Genomic DNA, 23,607 nt, shown 5'->3' on the forward strand with positions numbered 1-23,607 from the left:
CTGCTTGTTTACTCGTACGTGCCCGCAGCTGATGACCCCCAGTGAAGGGGTGCCCTGGTGGGGCGGAGCTCTCGCAAAGCAAGACCAATAGATGGAGGGGAGAGGGGGCCGCATTGGCGGAACAAGCCGATGGTGGCTCCTCAGAAGACTGACGGATTCGAGCTGAGGCTATATTTGGAAGGGGAAACAAAGCCATTGATAACCATTAGGAAGAAGTGGGGGTCGCGCGCGTGTCGCTGACCCCGCGCAGCCCCCTACCCACACTGTCCAGTATAATACGGCGTCCTCTGTTGGAAAACGCGGCGTGCCCGCGGCAGTCCAGGATGAACGGACCGTGCGTTTGTTTATGTCGAAGGCCATTTTTGTGTGCACCGTTTTTTTTCCTTTAACACAATAGTCCGAGACGCCCCCTCTGATATCTAAAATGTACTCTGGATTTGCTTTTTGATGAGGAAATGTATGAATCCGGGGGTTGGCTCAGTGGGGCAGTCCCAACCCCAGGGCTCAGGATCGCAGCCTCCCACTTGGTTGTTACTGTGCCGAGCTGGCGAGGTCTGTTTCCTATCAGGGTCTGGGAGGGAGGATGGGGGCGGTGGAGGGAGTCGGTTGAGGACGGCAGAGGGAGGTGCGCTAGCTAAAGGTGACTGATGGCTGAGAACAGTTGTGTGTGTTGTGGGGAGGGGGTGGAGAGGTGAGTGAAATGGACGTGTAGATGTTGGTTGCGGCGGAGGTAAGGTGAGTGGGAGAGGAGGGCAGGAGGCGGCGAAAGAGTTGCAATGCATAGCTAAAGAGGGGAGAGTGACAGCTGCAGGGGAGAGCGAGAGTCGGCATCGGGCGCAATTAATGATTTAATGAGCTTCATCAGCTGTTCAGATATCGAGGGTTTGAGGGAAACAAAAGACGCAGATGGAGGCTGCTTGTAGACTGGTCTGCAGAGGAGGCCGTGAGTAAACAGATCTCTGGAGGTAGGTGACCTGTTCACAAATCTGTAAGGCAGGACTATCTATAGACGGACCTAAAAAGGAGAGGTGGGATTTCTGTGTATAGATCTTTAGAGAAGGGTAGGTTGTAACTTGGTCTGTAGAAGAGGACTGTAGGCAGGCGTGTATGTGAAGCAGAACAATGTCTGCTGGTCAATAGAGGTAGATGCCTGCAAATTGGTGTGCAGGAGAGGACTCTTCCTAAATCAGTCTGTAAGATAAAATGGTCTTGTGGGGGAGGATTATGTAAACTGGTACATAGGGGAGTGTGTTCTTGAGCGAGTCTCTAGAGAATTTTTTTTTTTTTTTTTTTTTTTTTTTTTTTTTGAAACCGTTTATTGCATCAATAAAAAGGTTACAGGTATGGGCCTACAACCGCACGGCCGGCCGCTAGAGCATCACAAATATAGTACATACAGACAGTAAAGGTCTCTCAGCGGTGCACAGTAGAAACACAGGAGTAATCAATGGTGCAGGCCTCACGGCGTCCTGCCACAGAGTACGGTTTCATTTTAAGGACTAACAACATCAAAAAAAACCACAACCGCAAGGCAACCCGAGATTCAAGGTGACAACACTTGCTCCATAGTGGGGGATCCAGACTGGCAGGAAAAATCTGAAGAGGGGGGTGGGAGGAGATCAAGGACTGGGGGGCCGCGTGCCCGCGGCCGAGCAAGAGGGTCCAGCTAGGGAGACGGAGCAGGCGAGGCAGCCGGCAGCTGTGGCGGCTCACAAATGCCCCCACGGTAGGCGTTCCAGGGGCCCCAGATTTTCACCCACGCCCCAGGCTTACCCCTCGCCACATACACCACCTTTTCACGGAACATACACCAATCCATATGCTCTTTCCAGGCCGACACCGCAGGGGGCCTCTGGGATCCCCACAATTGAGCAATGTCACGCTTAGCTATCATGTATCCCAGAGTCACCCACCGCATCTGCGGAACCGAGTAGTCATTCGGTTCCCACACATTCAACAAGCACCTCCTCGCTTCAGGCAGCAGCGCTACACGCGTGACCACACGCAGGACCTCATGCACACCACGCCAGAATCGCTCCACCTTCGGGCACTCCCACAGTATATGCATAAAAGTCGCCAACGCACCACAGCCACGCTTACACAGTCCGTCACCGGCAAAACCCATACGTAGAAGCCTTGGCCCCGTCACGTAGACCCGGTGAAGGATCTTGAGCTGGACGAAACGAAGGCGAGCCGGGATGGCCACCTCTTTCGGAGAGGCCACCGCGGACATCCAATCCTCGTCGTCCAGCTCCAGCCCGTCGGCCGCCCAAGCCTCGCGTAGACTAGTTAACAGGCACGATCTATCATTAATCAGCTTCTTATATATGAGGGAGATCGTGCTGTCCGGGACATGGCCATCCAGCACTCTGTCCTCCAGGGGGGAAGACTCCGGAATGGATGCAACATCCGGGAAGACGGAGCCCAGCGCATGGCGGACCTGTAGGTACCGAAAGTACTCACTGCCCTGCAGCTGGAACTCCGCCTGCAGCGTCTCAAAAGTTTTGAATCCCCCCCTCGTCCAGAGATCCCCCACTGTGCTGATTCCGATCGTGTCCCACTTCTCGAAGCCCTTCGATGTCCACAGGGAGCCCAGCCTCTCAGAGGCATACAGTGGAGACGCCCGGGTCAAACGGTCCTTCCACCCCATAGCTGCATTAGCCGCGTGCCAAACCCGCACCATGACACGCGTCGGTCCCGTCAGACGGGAGTCGGGCGCGCCAGAGTACAGCGCTCGATTGTAATCGCCACCGGGCAGGAGCATCTTGTCCATCTCAAATGCCGGGTTCAGGGCGGGCCCGTAAAGGCCATGATTAATTGCAGCTAGCTGGGAGGCCCAGTAATACCGTTTAATGTCCGGGAGGGCGACCCCTCCATCGTACCACGGGAGCGTCAATTTAGCCAGAGCAATACGCGGCCTCCCGTCCCAGAACAGGCGCCGCTGAAGGCCCTCCACCTCACGAAAGTAGCGTGCCGGGACCATGTCCATAGTGTTCTGGAGGGCGTAGAGGAAGCGCGGCAAGGACATCATTTTAAACAAGGCCGCTCGGCCGAGCGGCGAGAGCGGGAGACGCCGCCAGCGCACCACATCCTCCTTCAAACGCTGGAGAGGGGGCAGCAGATTCCGCTCATAGCGGGCCTCCGGGTCAAGAGTGATATATATACCCAAGTACCGGAAACCCTGGGAGGCAATCTGGATCGGGCAGTCCCGCGGCAGGACCGGAGCCTCCCCGGAAAGCACGTAGACACAGGATTTCGCCCAGTTAATGACTAGGCCTGAGTTGCGACCGAAGGAGCGCAAAACATCAACTAGGACGATCAGGGACTTGCGCGGGGAGGCAAGATACAAAAGGATATCGTCCGCGTAGAGGGACACACGGTCCTCGTGCTCGGGGGTCCAGCGGAGACCACGGATGGAAGGGTGCCACCGCAGCCACTCCGCCAGGGGCTCCAGGGCCAGGGCGAACAGAAGAGGCGACAGGGGACAACCCTGTCGCGTGCCCCGCCCCAGCGCGAACGGGGTCGACACACGCCCGTTCACCACCACCTGCGCCATCGGGCCCGAATATAGTAATTTGACCCAGCTGATGAAACCCGGGCCGAACCCAAACTTCGCGAGCATCGCCCAGAGATATGGCCATTCGAGCGTATCAAACGCCATGGTGGCGTCCAAGGACGCCAAGATGGCTGGCTCCCGCACAAATGGGACACGCGCAAGCACGCCGTGCAAGCGCCGTAGATTAAGCGCCGTGTTGCGGTGTGGGATAAAGCCCGATTGGTCTTGGTGGACCAAATCGCCCACCACGCCAACCAACCGGTTGGCCAACACCTTGGCGAGGATTTTGGGCTCCGCGTTCAAAAGCGAAATCGGCCTATAGGATGTGACCCGTTCACGGGGCTTCCCCTCCTTGTGGATTGCCACAATTGTGGCCAGACGCTGGTCCGGTGGGAGGGAGCCCTGCGAGTGGGCCGCGAGGAACATCGCACGCAGGTGGGGTGCCAGCACATCCGGGCGTAGCTTATATAGCTCAATGGGAATGCCATTGGGGCCCATGGCCTTGCCGGATGAAATCGAGCGAATAGCCGAGGCAATTTCGTCCGAGGTGGGAGGGACGTCCAGCGAATCCCTGTCTTCCGCCGTAAGGGAGGGCAGTGCAATATCCCGAAGCAGGGCACGGGAGTCCGCCTCCGAACAGGGAGAAACAGGGGAGTAGACTCCGCGGAAATAATCCGCGAAACGGGAGACAATGGCTTCCGGCTCCGTGGCACACGCACCATCCACACTCTCAATCAAAGGCACCACGCGGCTCGCTCTCTCTCTCTTATCCAACCACGCAATCAATTTGCCGGCCTTGTCACCCACATCATACAAGCGCCCCTGCTGCTCTCTACCAAGGCCCCTGGCCGCCTCCGTGACGAGGGCCCGGTAGGCCGCCTGCTTTAACTACAGAACATGTAACTTGGCGTCTGTTACCCCGCTCCCCAGGTCACCCTCCAATTCCGCAATCTCGGCCTCCACCCGGGTCACCTCCTCCCGCTCGCGCCGCCGGGCATTGGCAATAAAGGAGAGGGCCTCCCCTCTAAGAACCACTTTGAAAGCCTCCCATAGGGAGATGGCAGATGGGACCGACCCCACATTCTCCTCAAAATAGCGCTGCAAGGATGTGATCAAGTCGGCACGAATGGTGGGGTCGCGCAGATACCAGGCGTTAATCTGAGCCACCCTGCCATCCCCCCTCGGGAAGACATCGAAATGCAACAACAATGGGGAGTGGTCTGAAATACCCCGTGCCAGATGGCGCACCTCCCCCACCCTCCCCGCATGGGCCGCCGGGACAAGGATGTAATCAAGCCGCGAAAGACTACCATGGGCCCCCGAGTGGAAGGTGTATTGTTGCAATACGGGATGCTTTAGGCGCCAACAATCCACCAGGCCCAGTGTGTCCAAAAGGCCAGGCAGCCACGCCTGTGCCCGGGGGAGGTCCCTAGGGGGATGGCGATCCATAGATCCAGAAGCAACCGCATTAAAGTCCCCTCCAACCACCAACAGGCCACTCGGAAGTTCCAGAAGGAGGCGCCCCAGGTCCGCAAATGTAGTGGCCTGTAGCCCAGGCGGGACGTACACCGACACAAAACTGAACACTCTACCCTCCATACGTCCCACCAGAGCAGTGTAACGCCCCCTCTCATCGTGGTGCACCTCATCAATCTCCAACGGGAGCGAGTTCCTAACCATAATACCCACCCCCCGCGAGCCCGAGGTGAAGCCAGAGTGGGCCGCCAAACGATATCCCCTCCGATTCATTGCATGAAAGGTGTTACCTATAAGGTGCGTCTCTTGCAGAAAGACAACATCTGGGGAAATACGTTTTAGATACTGCAGGACCACACCACGCTTAATCCTATCCCCCAGGCCGTTAACATTCCATGACAACACAGTCAAGTCCCTACCCCCCATCATACGTCGAAACAATCGGTCGTCCCCCACCGAGCAGTCTAAAGACAACAAAACAATTGCAGGATTGCCTTGCGGTACGAACAAACAACACACCCCCCCCACCCCCCGGTCCCAACAAAACTCCCCCCTCCCTGCACCCCTGCATGAGCCCAGACAGCCCCCCCAAAGTGCAGTGTGCCTGTCGCCCCATAGCTAAATACTAACTAGTCCCCCAGAGGAGGAGGAAAGCCCCCAGCAGACCCCACATGACCTCCATGGGAGGGGAACATACAGAAGCAGTATATGGTGAAGGAACAATGTCCCGAGCAAGGCAATACAGTCACCCCTCAATTCTGATCCAGCGGGCCCTCCTCGCCAGCCGCGCTCCCCCCACCCCCCCGGCCCCGATCCCCAGGCAAGGTGTCCAACCAGTCCCCAGCCGCCTCGGGCCGGTCGAAGAAGTGCGTGCGACCATCCACCTCCACCCGCAGCTTAGCCGGGAAGAGCATTGAGTACTTAAGATTTAGGTCCCTTAAACGACGTTTGATGCCAATAAAGCTCTGCCGCTGCTTCTGGACCGCCGGGGTAAAGTCTGGGTAGAAGTTTACGTCCATGTTGTCCAACCTGACCGGTCCCTGTTGCCTGGAGGTCTGGAGGATGGCATCTCGGTCCCGAAAATTAAAGATTCGGGCAATAAGGGGCCGCGGCGGGGCACCGGTCTTAGGGCGGCCCCCGGGGACCCGGTGGGCACGTTCCACCGCAAAAAACTTACTCAGCCCCCGGGGCTGGAGATGGGTCAGGATCAAGTCTTCCACGAAGAGATCCGCCGCCTCCGCCTCACGTCCCTCCGGCACACCAATAATGCGGATATTATTCCTCCGGGCCCGACCCTCGGAGTCCTCCAGCCGCCGGTCCATCAGGGCGCTCGCCTGGCCAAGCCGGCGCACCTCCTTCTGGAGGGCCACCACGTCAGTCGTGAGGCTCGTTGTGGTGTGGGTCAGGGAGTCGACTCGGTCGTTCGTTTTTGACAAGTCCGCCCTCACAAGGCCCACATCCACCAGGACCGAGTCAATTTTTTGCGACAAGGTATCAAAACGCTGGTCCACTGAGGCCTTCAGTTCAGCGATGGCGCCCATGACGTCCCGGAGGGTTAGATCCACTGGATGGGCAGGTGCCTCCGTCGGGCCCACCGGGGATGACCGCGATGTCTCCGGAGAACCCTTTTGGAGCGTGTAGCGGTCCATACTATTGGCCTGGTGCGCCGTGCCACGGCGGGTCGTCTTCACCTTCGCCCGGTCGCCATCTTGTTTGGTGGCCATGCTGGCCCTTCCACCGTCGTGCCAAGATCTCCAAACGGGCCGCCACACCAAATCACGGGTGTCAAGGGGGCGACCACCGAGCCGCGGGTCGACCCACCGCCGGCGGGTCAGCTGGGCACCTGGACAAGGCCACACCACCGCACCCCGCTCCGCAGCCCGACCTCGCCAGAGAGCAAGGAGGGCGCAAAAGCGAAAGTGAAAGTGCGGGGTACGCGAGTCGCCCAGCCCCGCTCGCCGCTGTTATTCACCTTGTCCCCGAATCGCGCCACTACTCCAATCCGGGGGGCCGGCGAGGAGAAGGCCGCAACCTTCAGTCGATGCTCCCACCGGTGTTCGGGGTCCGATTCGAGCCCAAAAAACGGGTAGTGCCTCAGCTCGGGTTCCCCGACACAGTCCCCTTAACAAGGACAGGATATTTCCAGGATTTATTCAGGAGGTCGCGGAGGTCCTCGGGAGCCTCGCACCTACGCGGCCATCTTGGTTGCGCGCTAGGCTCCTCCTCCGAGTCTCTAGGGAATTGGTGGTCTGTGGACTAGTATGTAGGAGAGAGTGGTCTTTGCAATGGTTTACAGCGGATGCTGCTGTGTGAATGGGTCTTTGGTGGAGCACGTCCTGCTATCTCATCTTAAGGCGAGGAATTCTAAACTAACCTTTAGGCGAGGGTGGTCTGTGCAGAAAACCACGTGTCAGCATACCTGTAGGGGAGGACAATCTTGTTTGTGTGTAGAGAGTCCCGTGGTGGTGGGGCTGTCACTGGACTAGTCTACAGGGGAAAAGTGTCTGTGAAAACTTTCCAAAAGGGGGCGGGCAGGCGGGCGGTGTCTGGTCTAAACGGGACTGGGGCTGTTTCACCTGTGAGAAAGTTCCTAATGGCTGCTATTTAGGGGTATGGTGTCTGCAGACAGCGAGGGAATCTTCTGAGATGGCTGTCTATAGACCGGACCCAGAGTGTGGACGGTTGTAGACACGTCTGTGGAGGATAAAAACGTGGCCTGCAAAAATATTTTCCAAAACTTGCACCTACAACAGAGGATTAAAAAATCTCGACCAGGCACACATCTATTTGTAAAAATTTTGAAATGCACCTAATTCCGACATCACACATTTACCCCCAGATATGCCAGGATAGGATAGGGTAGGAAATTAACCTAGTATTCATGTATGTGACTCGGGAGTTTGGCTATATTTAGGAGTTCTCCGGGGGGGGGGGACACCACGACCCCGTGGCGCGACCAGTGGTGGAAAGGCGATGACCCTGTTCGCACCATAACAATTTCACCAACATGGGCTTCAGCGTCCCTTCCTCTCCAAACATCCACCCCCCCCCCCCTCTAAATTACTTGAATTCCTGCATTCTCCTCTCTGTTTTTGTTTCTGGGCGGTTTGTCCCCTCTTTTTGTCTGCCAAAATCACAGGCAGATACCTAAACATTCACAGCTTGTCCGTACCTCAAAAACATTCGCACACATAGTCCAACACTATACACACACACACCTCCACATTCCACCTAGACCCACAAGCCTCTTACACACATACAGACCCATGTCACATAAGAGTGAACACATTTCACACAGACATCTTTTTCGCATATCACACACATCCTACTGGAAAACCCTCACAACCTTTACACACACCAACACACTTTTCTACATTCCACTACACCCCTCACATATAAAAAGCACAGCACTCATATGCACAGGCCACAGATTCTTCACAAGTAGACCTTTCCCACATACACCCATAACCTTCACACAGACTTTCCCACCCGCCCCACAATCTTTCCGTCCACTATCACACACCAGATTGGGTTTCCTGAAGACACGGCGAAGGCCCAAAAATATGTTGCTATACGAGTATACTGGCAAATAAATAATAGTGTCACAACTAAGGGGCATGATTCCATATTACAACCGCCATCCGTCCAGTTATCTCATAATAGGGATAAAAATCCAAGCAGACATCATCAAACAAAGGAGCATTTTACAATGCTTTTTGCTACTGATTGCTTGTGATGCAAAACGGGACAAATAGAACTGTTCGTTTTGCTTTCTTGGATGTATGTGTTTATGTGCTGGTAGTTGTATAACGCAAACTTAGCTCAAGAACAACAAAACAGTGAACGAGGGCATGCCCCCCTGGGAATGCAATAATTGGGAGAAGGTCAAACGTGTGCACTGTCAGGTCAGCAGAGGTGCTCTTTGAAGATGTCTGTCTTCAGCTTTTTTTTTTATGTAGCAGAGTTGGTACTGATAGGATATCAACAAGCATTTACAATGCAATAGGTCTCGCATTTATGCGAGTTTAAGCTATTGCCATTGTAAATGACAAAGCCTTTTATTTATGTTTTAAATTCGAAAAGGACAAATAAAAGGCGTTGTTATTTGCAATGTCAATGCTCAAAGTAGCGTAAATTTTCAAAACCAACACAAAGATAAAAGGTTTGTCATTTACAATGCCAATAGCAGAAAATTTTGCAAATGCGAGACCTATTGCATTGCAAATGCTTGTCATTGTCAGTCAGTAGTATTGACATTGTACCTATTTCTTTCTTTCTTACCATGTCTTTATTGAATTTTCTTACCAGTTTTTTCCTCTCTCTACAGATGCCCAGCAGCCATTCCAGGTACCCTCCTTCCCTACCACACCGTTAAGCAAACACAGGAGTGAAATTGGAGCTTTTCTACGAAAAAAGAAGACCAGTGACATCTATTTTGTTCTTCTTGTATGGGTCATCGTAATAGTTCAGATCTGGCTGAATCTGTGGATTATACAATTGCTTCCAGTCCCTGTGGCAGGTTGTCAAAGTTATATATTTGCTATGTTTCTATTTGTGAGCTGTGTTTTGTGGCGCTATCATTTTCAAAACAATGTTTGTGATACCTGCTAACAGTGGTGATCATCTCTAGTGCTAATGATATGATCTCTCTGTCATGAACAGTAGCATTTTTTAGTCTTGATTAAATATGTATGTGTGTGTTGTCACATCTGTAGGAAAGTACTCCTTTTGGCTTGGTTACCCCCAACATTTTGCTTGACTCTGATGCATTTTTGGGTGAATGTGACCATGTTCCTGCTAACCAGGTTCCCAGTGCTTTTGCCTTTCTCAAAACTGTACCTTTGTTTCCACAATTGACACACCTGTGGCCTACACAAGTCTCTTGTAAAAGGTGCCAGTGGTAGAAGGGCATTGTGACCAGAAAGGGTCTCTAAGGGCTGCAGCATGTATTGTGCCACCCTAAAAGACCCCTCACCAAACACATGCACACTGCCACTGCAGCCTGCATGTTTTGGTGCAGATAAAAGTGAATATTTGACCTGGCACACATCCCTGTGTACCAGGCCTACCAGTACTACAAGAGACATTGATAAGTCACCCCTACAGCAGGCCTTACAGCCCTACGGCAGGGTGTACTATACCTCATGTGAGGGCATATCTGGATGAGCAGATATGCCTCTATAGTTTCTAAGTCAATTCTTAGACGTTATAAGTGCACAGTGAAGCCTTACTGAGTACATGGGCAGAGAGCTTGTCACTACGAGTTCTACAGCTCCATGATGGCTTCACTAAATTGCAAGATGTCTGGTATCAAACATCTCATATTATTGAGCCCACATTGATGCCAGTGTCGGATTCATTAATAAATGCACTCAGAGGGCACCTTAGAGGTGCACCTGCAAACCTACCAAACCACTAATGTGTGCCTGGCTGGTCTGCACCAGCCTGCCATCTCTAGACATGTTTCTGACCCCCTGAGGTGGGAGCCTTTTGGTCGTATGGGTCAGAAACCAAGCCTGCTCTGGGTGGAGGTGCTTCACACTTACCCCCAAGCAGGAACAGAATAGAAGGGTGGTGATCCTCAAAGCCTTCCTGCCTTTGTAATACTGACCAGAGTCTGTCCAGCTAGTGGAGATGCCCACCCCCCTGACAAAGCCCCCACTTAGCGGCAGGGTCGGCTGGAAAATTAGTAAGCAAGAGGTGTGTCCCCTCTCAGCCTCGATCACCCCTAAGGTGCCCTGAGCTGAAGTGATCCATTCCTTTGTGAATCCTCCATATTGTTTTGGAGGATTCTAGCCAATAGGGTTATGGATATGCCCCCTACCCAGAGGGAGTGGACATACAAAGGGTGTAGTCACCCTAAAGGAAGTAGCCCACTGTCTACTACCTTTTAACCCCTGTAACACCCCTAAATTAAGTATTTAGGGGCACACCTGAACCTTAATCCTCAGATTACTGGCAATCTACGAAGAAGAGGACAAAGAAGAGTCATGCAGCAGCAAAGACTGAAGACACCAATTGACTTGGCTCCAGCCCTACTGGCCTGTCTACATCCCTCAAAGACCGTGCTACAGGAGAGCGACTTGTCCCGCAGCCCAGTGACCTCCAAAACCTTGGGAGGACTGCCAGCCTTCTGCAAAAACTCCTGTGGACAGCTGACCTGTCCAGAAGAAAACTAACTTTAAAGACCAAGTGCTCTGCCGGTGGAACCACAAAGTTGACCACCTCTGCATCCGGAACCTGACTTCCGATGCTAAAGGACACCCCTGCACCCGGCGCCCCTGGGCCTTGGGGAGATCTACTGACAGTGTCCCGACTCTTCAGCACATCCCAGCTTACCTGTTTAGCTGTAGGTTTCCATCGATCGGCCTCCTGGCCTGAGCCTGCAGCCTTTTTCCAAGTTTGAGACTCCCCATTGGTTGCATTGGGCGCCCAAAGCTGTTTTGGCACTCTGCACCCGGCCGCCCTTGTGCCTCTGTAGGTGTGGTGTAAGTTTGGTGCTACCTTGTGGCCCCCGTGTTTACCTTACCCCCCGGGGACAGTATTCCACAACCGTGTTACTCACCTGCAAGTAGTACCCCTTTGATTGCCCCCTTTCTCTGTTGGATAATATTGGCACCAAATCCCAAGTGTCGCTGGTGGTGCAGTGAGGTCACTCTCCTGAACCTTGCCCGGTACTGATTCTTCATCCAAAAGCTCAATACCGTAAATACTTTACTTACCTTCATATTGCTGAATGTGTTTCCTCCTATAGGATAACATTGTACTGATTGAAAAATGCATGGTTTCCACTTTTTACATTGATATTGCAAAATGTATTTCACTGCAACAAAGTATATTTGGTTCTATAAAATAAATATACTTAAAGTAATATTTTGACAAATCCATGGTCTTGGATTTAGTCTTTGAGTATGTGTAATCATTTCTTGCCTGTGTGTGTACAGCAAATGCTTAGCACTGCCCTCTGATACGCCTAACTGCTCACCCACACTACCATAAAAGAGAGCATTAGTATTATCTACTTTATCCTCTGGGGATCCAATGGACTTTGTGCACACTATACTTTACTTTGGTATAGTATTTACAGAGCCAGCTTCCTACTTGGTGGATCAGTGGTGAGCTCTACGACTTTGCATTTGCTGAACCACTCTGGCAAAAAGTGACCACACAACTACATTCCAAAATTGCCTTTAGATTCAACGGTATTTTTGAACTGACAGTTTTCAAAATATTTAAAATTCTTCTTAGGGCCTTTGTGAAGTCCCTTTAGCATTTTGTAAAGTTTAAAAGCCTACTTTAGTTAGGGGATAAAAGTGCCTAGATGTTTTTAGTCCTTTTAAAAAGGCCCCAACTTTAGTAAAATATTGGGAGATACTGGTAATGTGGTTGTGGAACTCAACCTGACCCCTTACCTCCATATTGGTATGAAGGAGCTAAGGACCCTCTGTAGACTTGAGAAAATTAAAACTGGTTCCAATCTGACCAAGCTCCAGGTTCTCTTGGCAGAATATGCTAAAGATCACCCTTCTGAAGGAGAAAGTAGTGATGAGGGGGACCATTCCCATCTTCCTCACCTAGACAGACAGAGAATATGTGGTCCCTGCACCCATCTTTCCAAAAGTAGTGCAAGGGGTACCTAGCTCCCTCACAGGTGGACCAGGCCCCCAAGCAACATTGCGGACCGCCTCAATGAGTAGGACATCCTTTTAGAAAGATGGCTCATACAATAGCCCTGGAGGATAGACTCCTGGCTATAGAGAGGAAAAGAGCAGATATAGGCCTAGCTCCCATAAATGGTGGCAGCAACATGATACTTAGGGACGGAGAGGACTTTTATGACCCTAAAATACCCAAAGGGATTGTCACCAAGTATGAGGAAGGTGATTACGTCAAATATAGTTTCGGCAGGGCCTGTGCATGGTGACATGTGAAGAATTCACACTGGTTTGGGAACTGTTTACTGATAAGTGCAGGGATAGACTCATGAAAGGTCCCACAATTGAGGGCCTTGGACTCGCCAATGAGGAATATAGAATTAGATTCAGAGGGCTCAAAAAACCTAGAGTCAGTCCTGGTTTGACTTCATAAACTACTCACTGAAAACACTAGATGGCTGGTTAACTGGAAGTGAAGTGCATGACTATGATGGATTTTATAATCTGTTTATGAGAGAACACATTTTAAGTAATTGCATTATCGAAAAGTTGTATCAATATCTGGTAGCCATATGTCTAAGTTCTCCCCAAGAATTGGGAAAGAATTTGCGGTAGGTGAGGTGTCGGCGGCTGAGTGGCAGTGATTGCCAGGAAGGGCCCATCCAAGACTCAGCGGCCTTGTCGGCCCCCAGCGTGCCTGCTCCCGATCTGCATGGCCCATTGCGGTATGGGAAGGGACCCCTCCACTGACCAGCAGATTCCGCTGCTTCACCTGGGCTGCCGGCAGCCGCTGTGGAGGCGTGATCGTTGCTGTGAGCGGTGCTCATCCCTGCGGATGCACCCGCTGTTGCCCTGAGTCGGGGAGCGCCTCATTTATCGGGGCGGACAGCCGAGGAAGTCCCGGCAGGGCTGATTTGCCGATTATACTGCCACGGGAGAGCGGACCCCTTCTACTCCCGCATGTGGTGTGAGTTCTGGATCTGGAGTCACTTGATATCACTAAGTGGAGGCTATCAGCATGGGAGGGACCAGCCCAGTATTGTGGGCATTGGTATCACGACATAGAGACACCCTATGCTAACTCTGTATGTAATGCCCAGAGCCGTAGTACAGTCGGCGTAATCATTGCTTGCGATCAGTTTAGGCCACCCTCCCCCTGTGACACAGTGGTCCCCAGGTGAGCCCTGCAATATTCTAAGTGATCTTACCACCATTTAGAACTGGTCCTACCGTATATATTTTCTTCCGCACTCAGTGTGACCACTGTGATCTTTTCCACGCCGTATCTCTGCACCATGGCCCAAGGACAAACTTCCTAGTGCAACGGCATGACAAAGTACCATGGACAAATATTCAGGTGCTGCAGCCTCAGCTCCAGCTATGGGCAGTCTGCCGCCGCCCATGCCAGACAATGCCGCCATATTAGCGGCCATAACGCAGTCCAGAGACATGCTGGAGGCCAAAATAGGGGCAGTCGGATCAGATGTCATGCTCCTCAGGCAAAACGTTTGTAACGCAGTACAGCGCATAACTGAGGCCGAATACAGGATATCAACAGTGGAAGACACGATGCCGATGCTTCAGAAGAAGGTTTCCACCCTGGAGTCCGTCCCGAAGGGCCTGGCAACATGTGCTGAAGATGCGGAGGGGTGAGCATGCAGAAATAACCTCAGCTTTGTTGGGTTCCCCGAGGGCTGCAAGGGCAGCAACATGGCTGGCTTTCTAGTTAAATGGCTGGCAGAATGGTTCTCCTCTGGGCTTTTATCCCACTGCTTTATTGTTGAGCGTGCGCATCGAGCCCTGTTACAGAAACCACCATCTGGCGCTCGCCCCAGGACTATTATTGCTAGATTTTTAATATTTTAGGACAGAGATGTCATCCTGCAACAGGCTAGACTTAAGGAGTCCCTCAACTATTCCTCACACCCTATCATGATATTCCTGGATTATACAAGGCTAGTGTAACAGCGCCGACAATCCTTTACGGAGGCTAAAGCTAGACTGCGGAACCTCAAAACCCAGTATTCTATGCTGTTCCCGGCCAGGCTGCGAGTATCATACAAATCGCAGACACATTTCTTTGACTCACCAGAAGAGGTGTTCATCTGGACAGACGAGAATGTCAGGCTCAAGCCACATACTCCACCTAGAATTGATTCGGACTCTTCATCTGGGGGCCCGGGCCGTGGGTCGCTCCTGGTCTCTGGAAAAGAGCGCCGCAGGTCACGGTCCAAGAAACGCTCGAAACCTCACGGCAAATCCAACATCCGATCCACAGAAGACACCAAATGAAGGACTTTAACCTTGTTAATTCTTGTTACGAATAATTTGTCCACACTCCCGACGGTATAATATAATGGGCTACTTTTCTTAACGCTTTCCCTTGACTCTGGAGACATCTTTATATCTAAGGGGAAGCCACATAGGGATCCATTGGCTGAGGGGCGTTCCCGACCCCCGTTTGAGTTGGGACACCTCTCATGCTGTGACAGATGCTTTAACGTTCATGAGGTATTGGGGTGGGAGGGAGGGGGGTTGGAGTTTAGGAAAGATATTGTTTTTTGTTCATAAGTGTCATGCCTTTACAGAATCTAGATGCTATGCCAATGTCTACGCCTATGATATATTGTCTCCCGCCCACACACATCACTGTCAGTCATGTCCCTAGATATGTATGGATTATATGAAAGGCGCCTCCGCGTTGTCAGCTGGAATGTCCGTGGATTGCTAGATAAGGTTAAAAGGGGGGCTGTCCTACGCCAAGCTAAACACTATGAAGCTGATATCCTTTCCTACAGGAAACACATTTATTGGGAAATAGGATCCCACATCTGACACGATTTGGGTATGTACATGCCTTCCACTCCGGATTCACTAGAGGCTCAAGGGGGTAGCTATACTCATCCACTGCAGAATCCCCTTCCTTCCCGATAAAACATGGGCTGATCCCCAGGACAGGTATATCATTATCACAGGCACATTGTATGGCCAGTTGCTCGTTCTGGGTAGTGTGAATGCCCATCTGCCTCTTACATGGAGCCTAACTGAACACCTGACGAGGCTTTGGGTGGAGTGTCTGACATAAATTGGGGGCGATTGGAATGATACTCAATTTCCCTGTCTGGATAGATGGCACTGCACGGGCAGACCTGCCGAGACTCGTGATTTGAGGCTGCAGTCCCTGTGCAGGGGCTGGATTGGGTCGATACTTGGACACAATTGCACCCTACTGACTTAGGCTACACATATTTTTCTAGCACACACAGGACCTTCTCCCGCATAGATTACAGTTTCATATCAGCTACACATGTACATAGACTCAGGGCGGCAGGGATATTATCTAGGGGCCTCTCGGATCGCTCCCCTCTGCAGCTTGATCTGCGACTTGACTCCAAACACCCCACCTTCCGCTGGCATTTATCTCCATGGCACCTACTTGATGAACAATATAGGACCCATATGCACAATGCCATCACAGAATATCTATCCCACGACCCTATGGGAGGCCATGATGCCAAAACTTCAGGGGGTGGATATTGCATACTGCACAGCGCAGCATAGACAGCGGTGTGAAAAGCTGATACAGATGGAAGCCCAGCTTCTGAATGCGGAGCATGGGAGTAGGGGGGAAGATGGACACGCCGCACGTCGACAACTGCTCCATACTCAGCAGATATATGCCAGTGAGCTTGGGGACGAGGCACCGGTGTCATGGCTTGCTATCTCTAGAAGGATATACCAGTGGGGCGATAAATGTAGTGCACTATTGCATCGTCTCTGTCAGAGGGCACTCTGCCCCCTCACCATTGCGAGTATCCATGACCTTCCGCTGGGGAGGTTCTTACAAAACCCCATAGTCTGCGCAGCAAGCTTTGCAGACTATTATAAAGATCTATATTCCCCGAGAGACTATCTCACCACACATTGTCCATAAGTTCATAGATAACATGCCTGCACATGCCCGCACAGGCTCTGCAAGAGAGGAATTGGATGCCCCAATAACAGATGAACTTCAGGTGGCATTTTCCGAGATGCTTCCGGGTAGGGCGCCCGCCCAAACGGCTTTCCATGTGAATTTCATAAGAAATATCAATCCATACTCACACCCTGTATTTAGCTGTACTTAATGCCGCTTTGGATGAACGGAGCCTACCACCGGACTGACGCCATGCGGAAATAGTGGTGTTCCTTAAACTGGGCCGTCCCCCGAGCACCATCCCTCGTATTGACCGATATCACTCCTCAACGTCGAGACTAAGCTCCTCGCCAAGATTATAGCCAATCGCATAGTACCATATATCTCAGATCAAGTTCATCAAGACCAAGCTGGTTTCATGCCTGGCCACGCCACACGATACAATATCCGCCATGTTCACAATGCCATTGCATTGATAGACCGCCTGGGGGAACCGGCTGCACTCTTGCTGGCGGATATCGACAGGGCATTTGATTCTCTTAGCTAGACATACCTCGTTGCGCTCCTGAGTCGCCTGAGGTTTGGCCCGGCCTCCTAAATATATTCAACTTCTTTATACTGATATTACTGCCTCCTTTCCGTGTCGCAGACACTATCTCACAAACCTTTCCTAAAGGGCAGGGTACCCGTCAGGGCTGACCCCTCTCTCCATATCTCTTCGCGCTGGCCCTGGAACCTCTCGCGGCCAGGGAGCGCGTAGACGCGCAAGTCTGTGGGTTTGAATGGTCCAGGGAGACCTCTGACCGCATAGCAGTCTATGCAGACAATGTAAAAGGTAAAATTGGAGCTCTCTTTTGAGAAACTCCAACCCCAGTTTAGATGGACCCTTGAAAGAAGCCTTTTAGGGGAGCAGGAAGTTATAAATGAGCTGAAGAAAGGCACTGTAGAGTTCTTTGATATAAATGAGGCATCTGCCCCCACACATATTACTTATGTTGTGTGGGATGCATTGAAAGCCTTCATCCGTGGGAGGCTAATTAATTATGCGGCATACAGAAGGAAAGAAAGCAAAAACAAAGTTGGAGTACACAAACTGAGAATTGATGAAAATGAGAGATTTGGCAAACTGTGTACATGCTAGCACAGAATTAAAGCTTCCTAGCTAATTAAAAAAAGACTAAGGGACATTTAGCAGAATATTTGGAGGGCAGGGTGCAGAAGAGGTGGAATGCTAGCAAGCTGGCACATCACAAGTATGGGGAAGAGTGTGGAAAACTGTTAGCCTGGAAAACAAGGCAATATAGCATCCGGAATTATATTAAGAAAGTAGTATTTATCGCCAGCAAAGAACAATGCCTGGCAGACCATAATATTGGGAGGGCTTTCGTGGGCTTCTTCCAGGATTTATATACTGACGACACAAAAACAACACAAGCAGAAGTTAAGGAGTGGATACAGCAGGATATCCTTGCCAGATTAGATCCAAATAAACACATTTCCCTTAACCATAAAATAACTTCCTCGTAAATAGATTAAAGAAGGGGAAAGTGCAAGGTATGGACGGTCTATCTAATGAATTATACAAGGCATTAAAGGAGGAGCTCACTCAGTTTCTTATTAAATTGTTGAACAACATTTATATTGACCATCTGCCCCTTCCACCCTTATGGAATGAGTAGGTAATAACACAGATCCTAAAACCCAATAAAGATTCAAATAAAAATGTGAGTCATATAGACCAGTATCCCTTCTTAACAATGACGACACAATATACACACAAATACTCACCAAAAGATTGGATAGTGCATTAGGAGATATTGTACATGACAATCAAAAAGGCTTCATGAAACACAGGCAGCTCCACGATCTGACTCAAGATTTGGTAAGTGCGATTGATTTGCTTTGGTAACAAAAGCTCCCTTAACCATTATAAGGGTGGAATCTGCAAAGGATTTCGACAGTCGGCTGGCCATATTTGTATGAAGTAATTAAGTACAGTGGTCTGGAGGATAATTTCCTTAAAGCAATTAGATCTATATACAACACTCCTACAGCAAGGATATTGGTCAACGGCTCTCTCACTTCACAGTTTCATATAGGTAGAGGCATCTGGCAAGGCTGCCCACTGTTGACCTTGTTATTCAATTTGTATATAGAACCATTGACCAGAAGACTAAGGGCAGAACAGACAATCTTGCCCTTCCATCAGAGAGTCTCCAGCTACTTAGTCAACGAGGATAAGACCGAGATTATGACCTGGAATGGGCGATCTGACAGTCCCTTAGAAAAGTCAGAAATTACATACTTTGGGGTACGCGTAGTTAAAGACTTGGAGAAAATGGCGTACATAAATTTCAAGAGGCTTATGCTGGAAACTAAAAAACTTTTGCATTTGTGGGCTCACCTACCTCTTTTCATCTTAGGTTGGAACGAAGTAGTCAAATTGATTATACTGCCAAAATTAACTTTGATTTTTAATACCTTACGACTGCATTTTAAAACAGAATGGTTTAAAAAGTTACACAGAGAATTAAGTAGCTTTATATTGAGGAACAAGAGTGTAAGGAAAGCATGGAAAAAACTCTGGATAATAAAAATAGATGGAGTGATAACACTCCTGGACTTTCAGCTATACTATTGGGCCTTTTTTCTGAAAAATACAAGACGGATGTTAATGGATAACAATCAACACACATCATTACGACTCAGGGCGTTAACAAAAAACCTCCCTGAGGAAGGCAGCTACTTTCTTTTTAAATTCAGACACCATAAATATTTTAAGAAGATCAAATTCAAAGTTTTAATTGCAGTGTGCAAACTATGGATCCAAGTTATAAGAGTTCTGGGAATCCCACATTTTAGCAGTAAGGCCCGGATATGGATATCCCCCAGGGACCCCCGTGCCTACAAACTATCTTAGCTACTCCACGGCTAGCTGCAGGTATAGTAGTGTCCAAGTGGTACTGGTCCTTGGTACAAGGTGAAGATGGCCCCTCAACTCTACCAGAGGAGACTTGGAAGGTGGACCTGCCGGGATCCAAAATTCTTCATTTATGGCAAGTATCCATTTCTACACTCTGGATAATGGCGAGAGCTGCACCCCTTAGGAAAAATCCCTTTTCACCTTACACAGGGCGTACTAGTCTCCCAAGAAGCTCTCGAAGGTGGGAGGAAGCAAGAAGAGGTACTGCCCTAAATGTGCTCTAAAGAAGGCAGATGATGTTCATCTCCTATGGCAGTGTCCTGACATCCAGCTCATCTGGCAAGAAGTGGGTAAGGTGCTAACAGGAATCTTGGGGGGGAAAACATAGAGGTAAGCCTTGCTTTGATTATTTTTGGGATATTGGTTGGTGAGGGGGCCTCTCGTAAACTGGGGAAATCACAAACTCAGCTGCTACTTATTTTGATAATTATTGCACGAAGAGAAATATGTTTAAAATGGGTTTCCACCACACCACACTCTTGCTCAGATTGTGTGGACTCCGCTAAAGTTATTGGTAGACTGGACTGTTTAAATGGTTCAGCAAAGAGAAAGGAAATGTGGGATCCCTTCATCTCAATCCCTGGTTAAAGCTATGTAAAGTAATCCCCTAAGAGGCCAGGGCATAAACTATAATTATATCCATAAAAATCAGAGGATTAAGACAAACGTCAACAGAGGAGGAGGATGTCAGTGGCTACTGCAGAGCCCCCTCCTAACAGATTGATTGAAGGAGGCTTGTCAAAGGAGTTTAAACCACTAATGGTTATGCTGCACTCCTAGGTCTCTCCCAGATTATATTCGCCTGCCTATGTCGAATATGAGGACAAAAAGAAAATACTTTTTGGTCACTGAAGATTGACATTGGACACCATGATATGTAGGCAATCGCTTTGTACTGACTCATTCATTCATGACAGTAGATAAACCAGGGATAACACTAAATCTGAAAGAGACACGTTAGTGATAGATTCCTTAGCTTAGAATATCCCCAGGCATCAGACTGGATCCGTAAAGTTTTGCTAGCAGTACCCCTGCGCGTCAGTAGGTTGCGTCGCGCGGCTCCGCTTCCGTCGCTGGCGTCGTAAGCGCCGAGATGAGGTCACGGAGACTACTTAGGTGTGCCACCCATGCGCGCTGGCGTCAGTTCTTTCTTTTTCCGTGCCAGCTAGCGCAGATCCGGTTAGAGCACGTACCATAGTCACTTTTTGACTACCCTTTTTGAGACTTTTGTCTCCTGTACTCCTTGGTGCCCGTAGGGATGCCTTGATTTTAAGTCTTGTGAAGCCTGCCGTCACAATATGTCGGTGGCGGACCCCCACGATGTCTGCCTCTACTGCCTGGAGACTGACCACAACTCCCGTGACTGTCGGGCCATGGCCCGAAGGCCTTGAGGGAGCGGCGCCGGAAGCTGCTGGAGGTCTGGCACTCGTCCCAGCGCCGTTCCAGGTCCTGTTCCCCGGATCGCTCGCGGGGCCGCAGTCATTGCTCCTCGGGCTCCAAGTCTTTACCCTCTGATTTCAGGTAAGAGATGACCCAAAAAGAAGTCGAAGAAGCTCTCCGACGTCCCCCCATCGGTCCTCGGATGTGGACGAGGGGGACAGGGGTTCTGCCCCTGCGGCTCCTTTGGAGCCTGGGAGTCCCGCGGCCAAGGGACCCCTTCCCGTTTGTGAATGTATTCAGAAACCTTTTTTTAACAGCAGGCAGTGGTCCCACGGACTACTCCCTACTCTAAAAAAAAAAATGAAAAGAAAATGACTCATTAATATCAATCCCTATATGAAACTATTGGAGTTTCATACATTTGTAATAGCAATTACCTAATTGCGATTTGCAGAAAATTGCAGTTAGGTCATCGCAATTACAAATGTTGATACATGTGGCCCATAGTCTCTGTTACTCTAGATGATGATCCTTCGGTATGTAGAGTATTTAATCAATTTGTTCTGCCATCGGTATTGTTACGAAGATGTTTTATGGTTCACACTAGAAAAGGTAGGACTGCGTATTAGGACAGCAGAACCTCAGAATGCAGGGACTATGTCCATTTACACCAACAGAGTCTATTGGCCCAATTCCTAGGTAGCTCACAGTGCCTCACCCTAACCTTCATGGGGTGGCTGGTGATTTTGGCAACCTCAAACATGAGATCCTGATCCCCAAGGGAATCGTGGAAACAGATCGTACCCCTTTTGGTTGTTTACTTATGCATGCCCTTGATAAACACAAAAACAATATGAAGGACATTTTCAATACATTTATTGAAATAATCATAATCTTGCATAGAAAGAATGAGCTGAGATTTTTAAGCAGATAAAACGGAGCAAAGTAACCAGCATTATGAACATGGTGAAAAGAATAAATAGTCCAACCATGGATATATCACTTTCTATTACTGCCCCTACTCTGAGAGCATAGTGGGTGTACCCTCCTTCTGATCTCTTAGGTTAGCCTGAGACCCCATACCTGTATGACTTGGTGTGGAGTAGGATTGGCAATCCCTCTCTGCAGGATCAGTATTGAAGATCAGGGTTAGCAGACCTGCATGTCGAACACAGCCTTCGTTTCAGGGCCATTGTGGCTGGAGTGCCCCTCTAACCCTTAAAGGGACAATGCACTGTTTATATAATAAAACCACTGTTTTAAAAGTACATCTCTGATGCACTGATGTGTCTAGATGTTAGCTGTCTCCACGCGGGCAACGCAAACACTAGGATATCCTGTTCTGTTCTTAGCCTTGAGCAAATTGTACAGACTACATAGCAAAAAAGGCTTTCTAAAAGCAAGTAGCAACTACAGCGTCTCCCTAGAATAATATTGTGTAAACAAAACATGTAAAAATATTATAGCTAAAATGAAATCTGCTAAAATGGATTAAATATAAAACCAAAATGGAGAACCAAAGTGGTCCCAAGAGGGCTTCACTACAAACGTGCACCCTGTGACCCCTCCCTCTTACCATACCAGAACAAAGTCCTGTATTGAGAGTGGTGATCAATCCTGCCAAAGACTCATCAGGGTGTAAGCTACCACCCAGGTTAGCAAACACACAAGACAAATTGATTCATATTCTGTTGACTTTTATTATATGGCAACATTGTACAGAATATATGGTGCAAAATAGTATAAACAATTATATTGATAATAGCATACATAAAGAAGGTATTCAGAATGAAAAAACTGGCATGATCTGGTTGTGTGCGTGTGTATATGTATATATATATTCACTGAAAAAGTGATGTCAGTGAACATGTCATGAGTGATGTAATATGCGAGGTCATAAGCAGCGCATTACCAGGGCATAAGTTATAGTTAGCTCAGGTAACTAGAAATGCTGAAATTCACTGGTTTTGTATATGTGAAATTTGACCCCAACTATAACGTCCCTGTAATGTTTGTTTTTTTCCAGTAAATTTCAAAGGTTTTTTTCATTCTATTTCCTAACTATATAGAACGTCTCCCATGGGCTGAAGCATGTACTATGCCACCAATGAGAGGCCATTCAAAATGGAGCTACAGGCCTGCCATTGCAGCCTGTGTAAGTTGGTGCATGCACCACTTACTTAAGATATAGGTTTGCTATATCTAGGGGGCACTACCATTAAAACCTAGAAGCCACCCCTATAGCAGGCTTAACAATCCTGAAGGCAGGGTGCTTGGTTCTAAGTGAGAGGGTGCCACTGCATGAGCAGGACACCCCTGCAGCCTACGGAGTCCATTTTCCCGGGTTGTTAGTGCAGAAGTCATTTACAACATAAAAAGTGGCATTATGCGATGGCGTGATGACCATCTCTAAAACGGCTGAAAGTAACCCTATCGTGTTTGGTGTCAACCACACCGGTAACCGGTGTGGGAGGTATGATTCCACTCCTTAGAAACAAGCTTTGTGAGATCCCTGGTGTTCCCGGTACCTGCCTTCTAGTCCCTGGCAGCCCAAAATGGTTGCTGCCGACCATAGACACATTTCTACCTTCCTGCTGCTGAGCCAAGCTCGAGCAGGGGAAGGCAGAACAATAGGCATCCT

General features: G+C 49.7%; 1 protein-coding gene across 1 annotated transcript in view; it reads left to right on the top strand.

Annotated features, from left to right (window-relative positions):
- TMEM245 (transmembrane protein 245) overlaps nt 1-23,607 on the top strand; it is a 648,028-nt gene that overhangs the window by 206,052 nt on the left and 418,369 nt on the right. Inside the window, exon 5 of the mRNA XM_085606845.1 lies at nt 9,360-9,551. Within this exon, the coding sequence (XP_085462971.1) occupies nt 9,360-9,551 (192 nt within the window). The remainder of the gene's footprint in view (nt 1-9,359; nt 9,552-23,607) is intronic.

This window comes from Triturus cristatus, chromosome 5_2, assembly GCF_964204655.1.
Source record: "Triturus cristatus chromosome 5_2, aTriCri1.1, whole genome shotgun sequence".
NCBI lineage: Eukaryota > Metazoa > Chordata > Amphibia > Caudata > Salamandridae > Triturus > Triturus cristatus.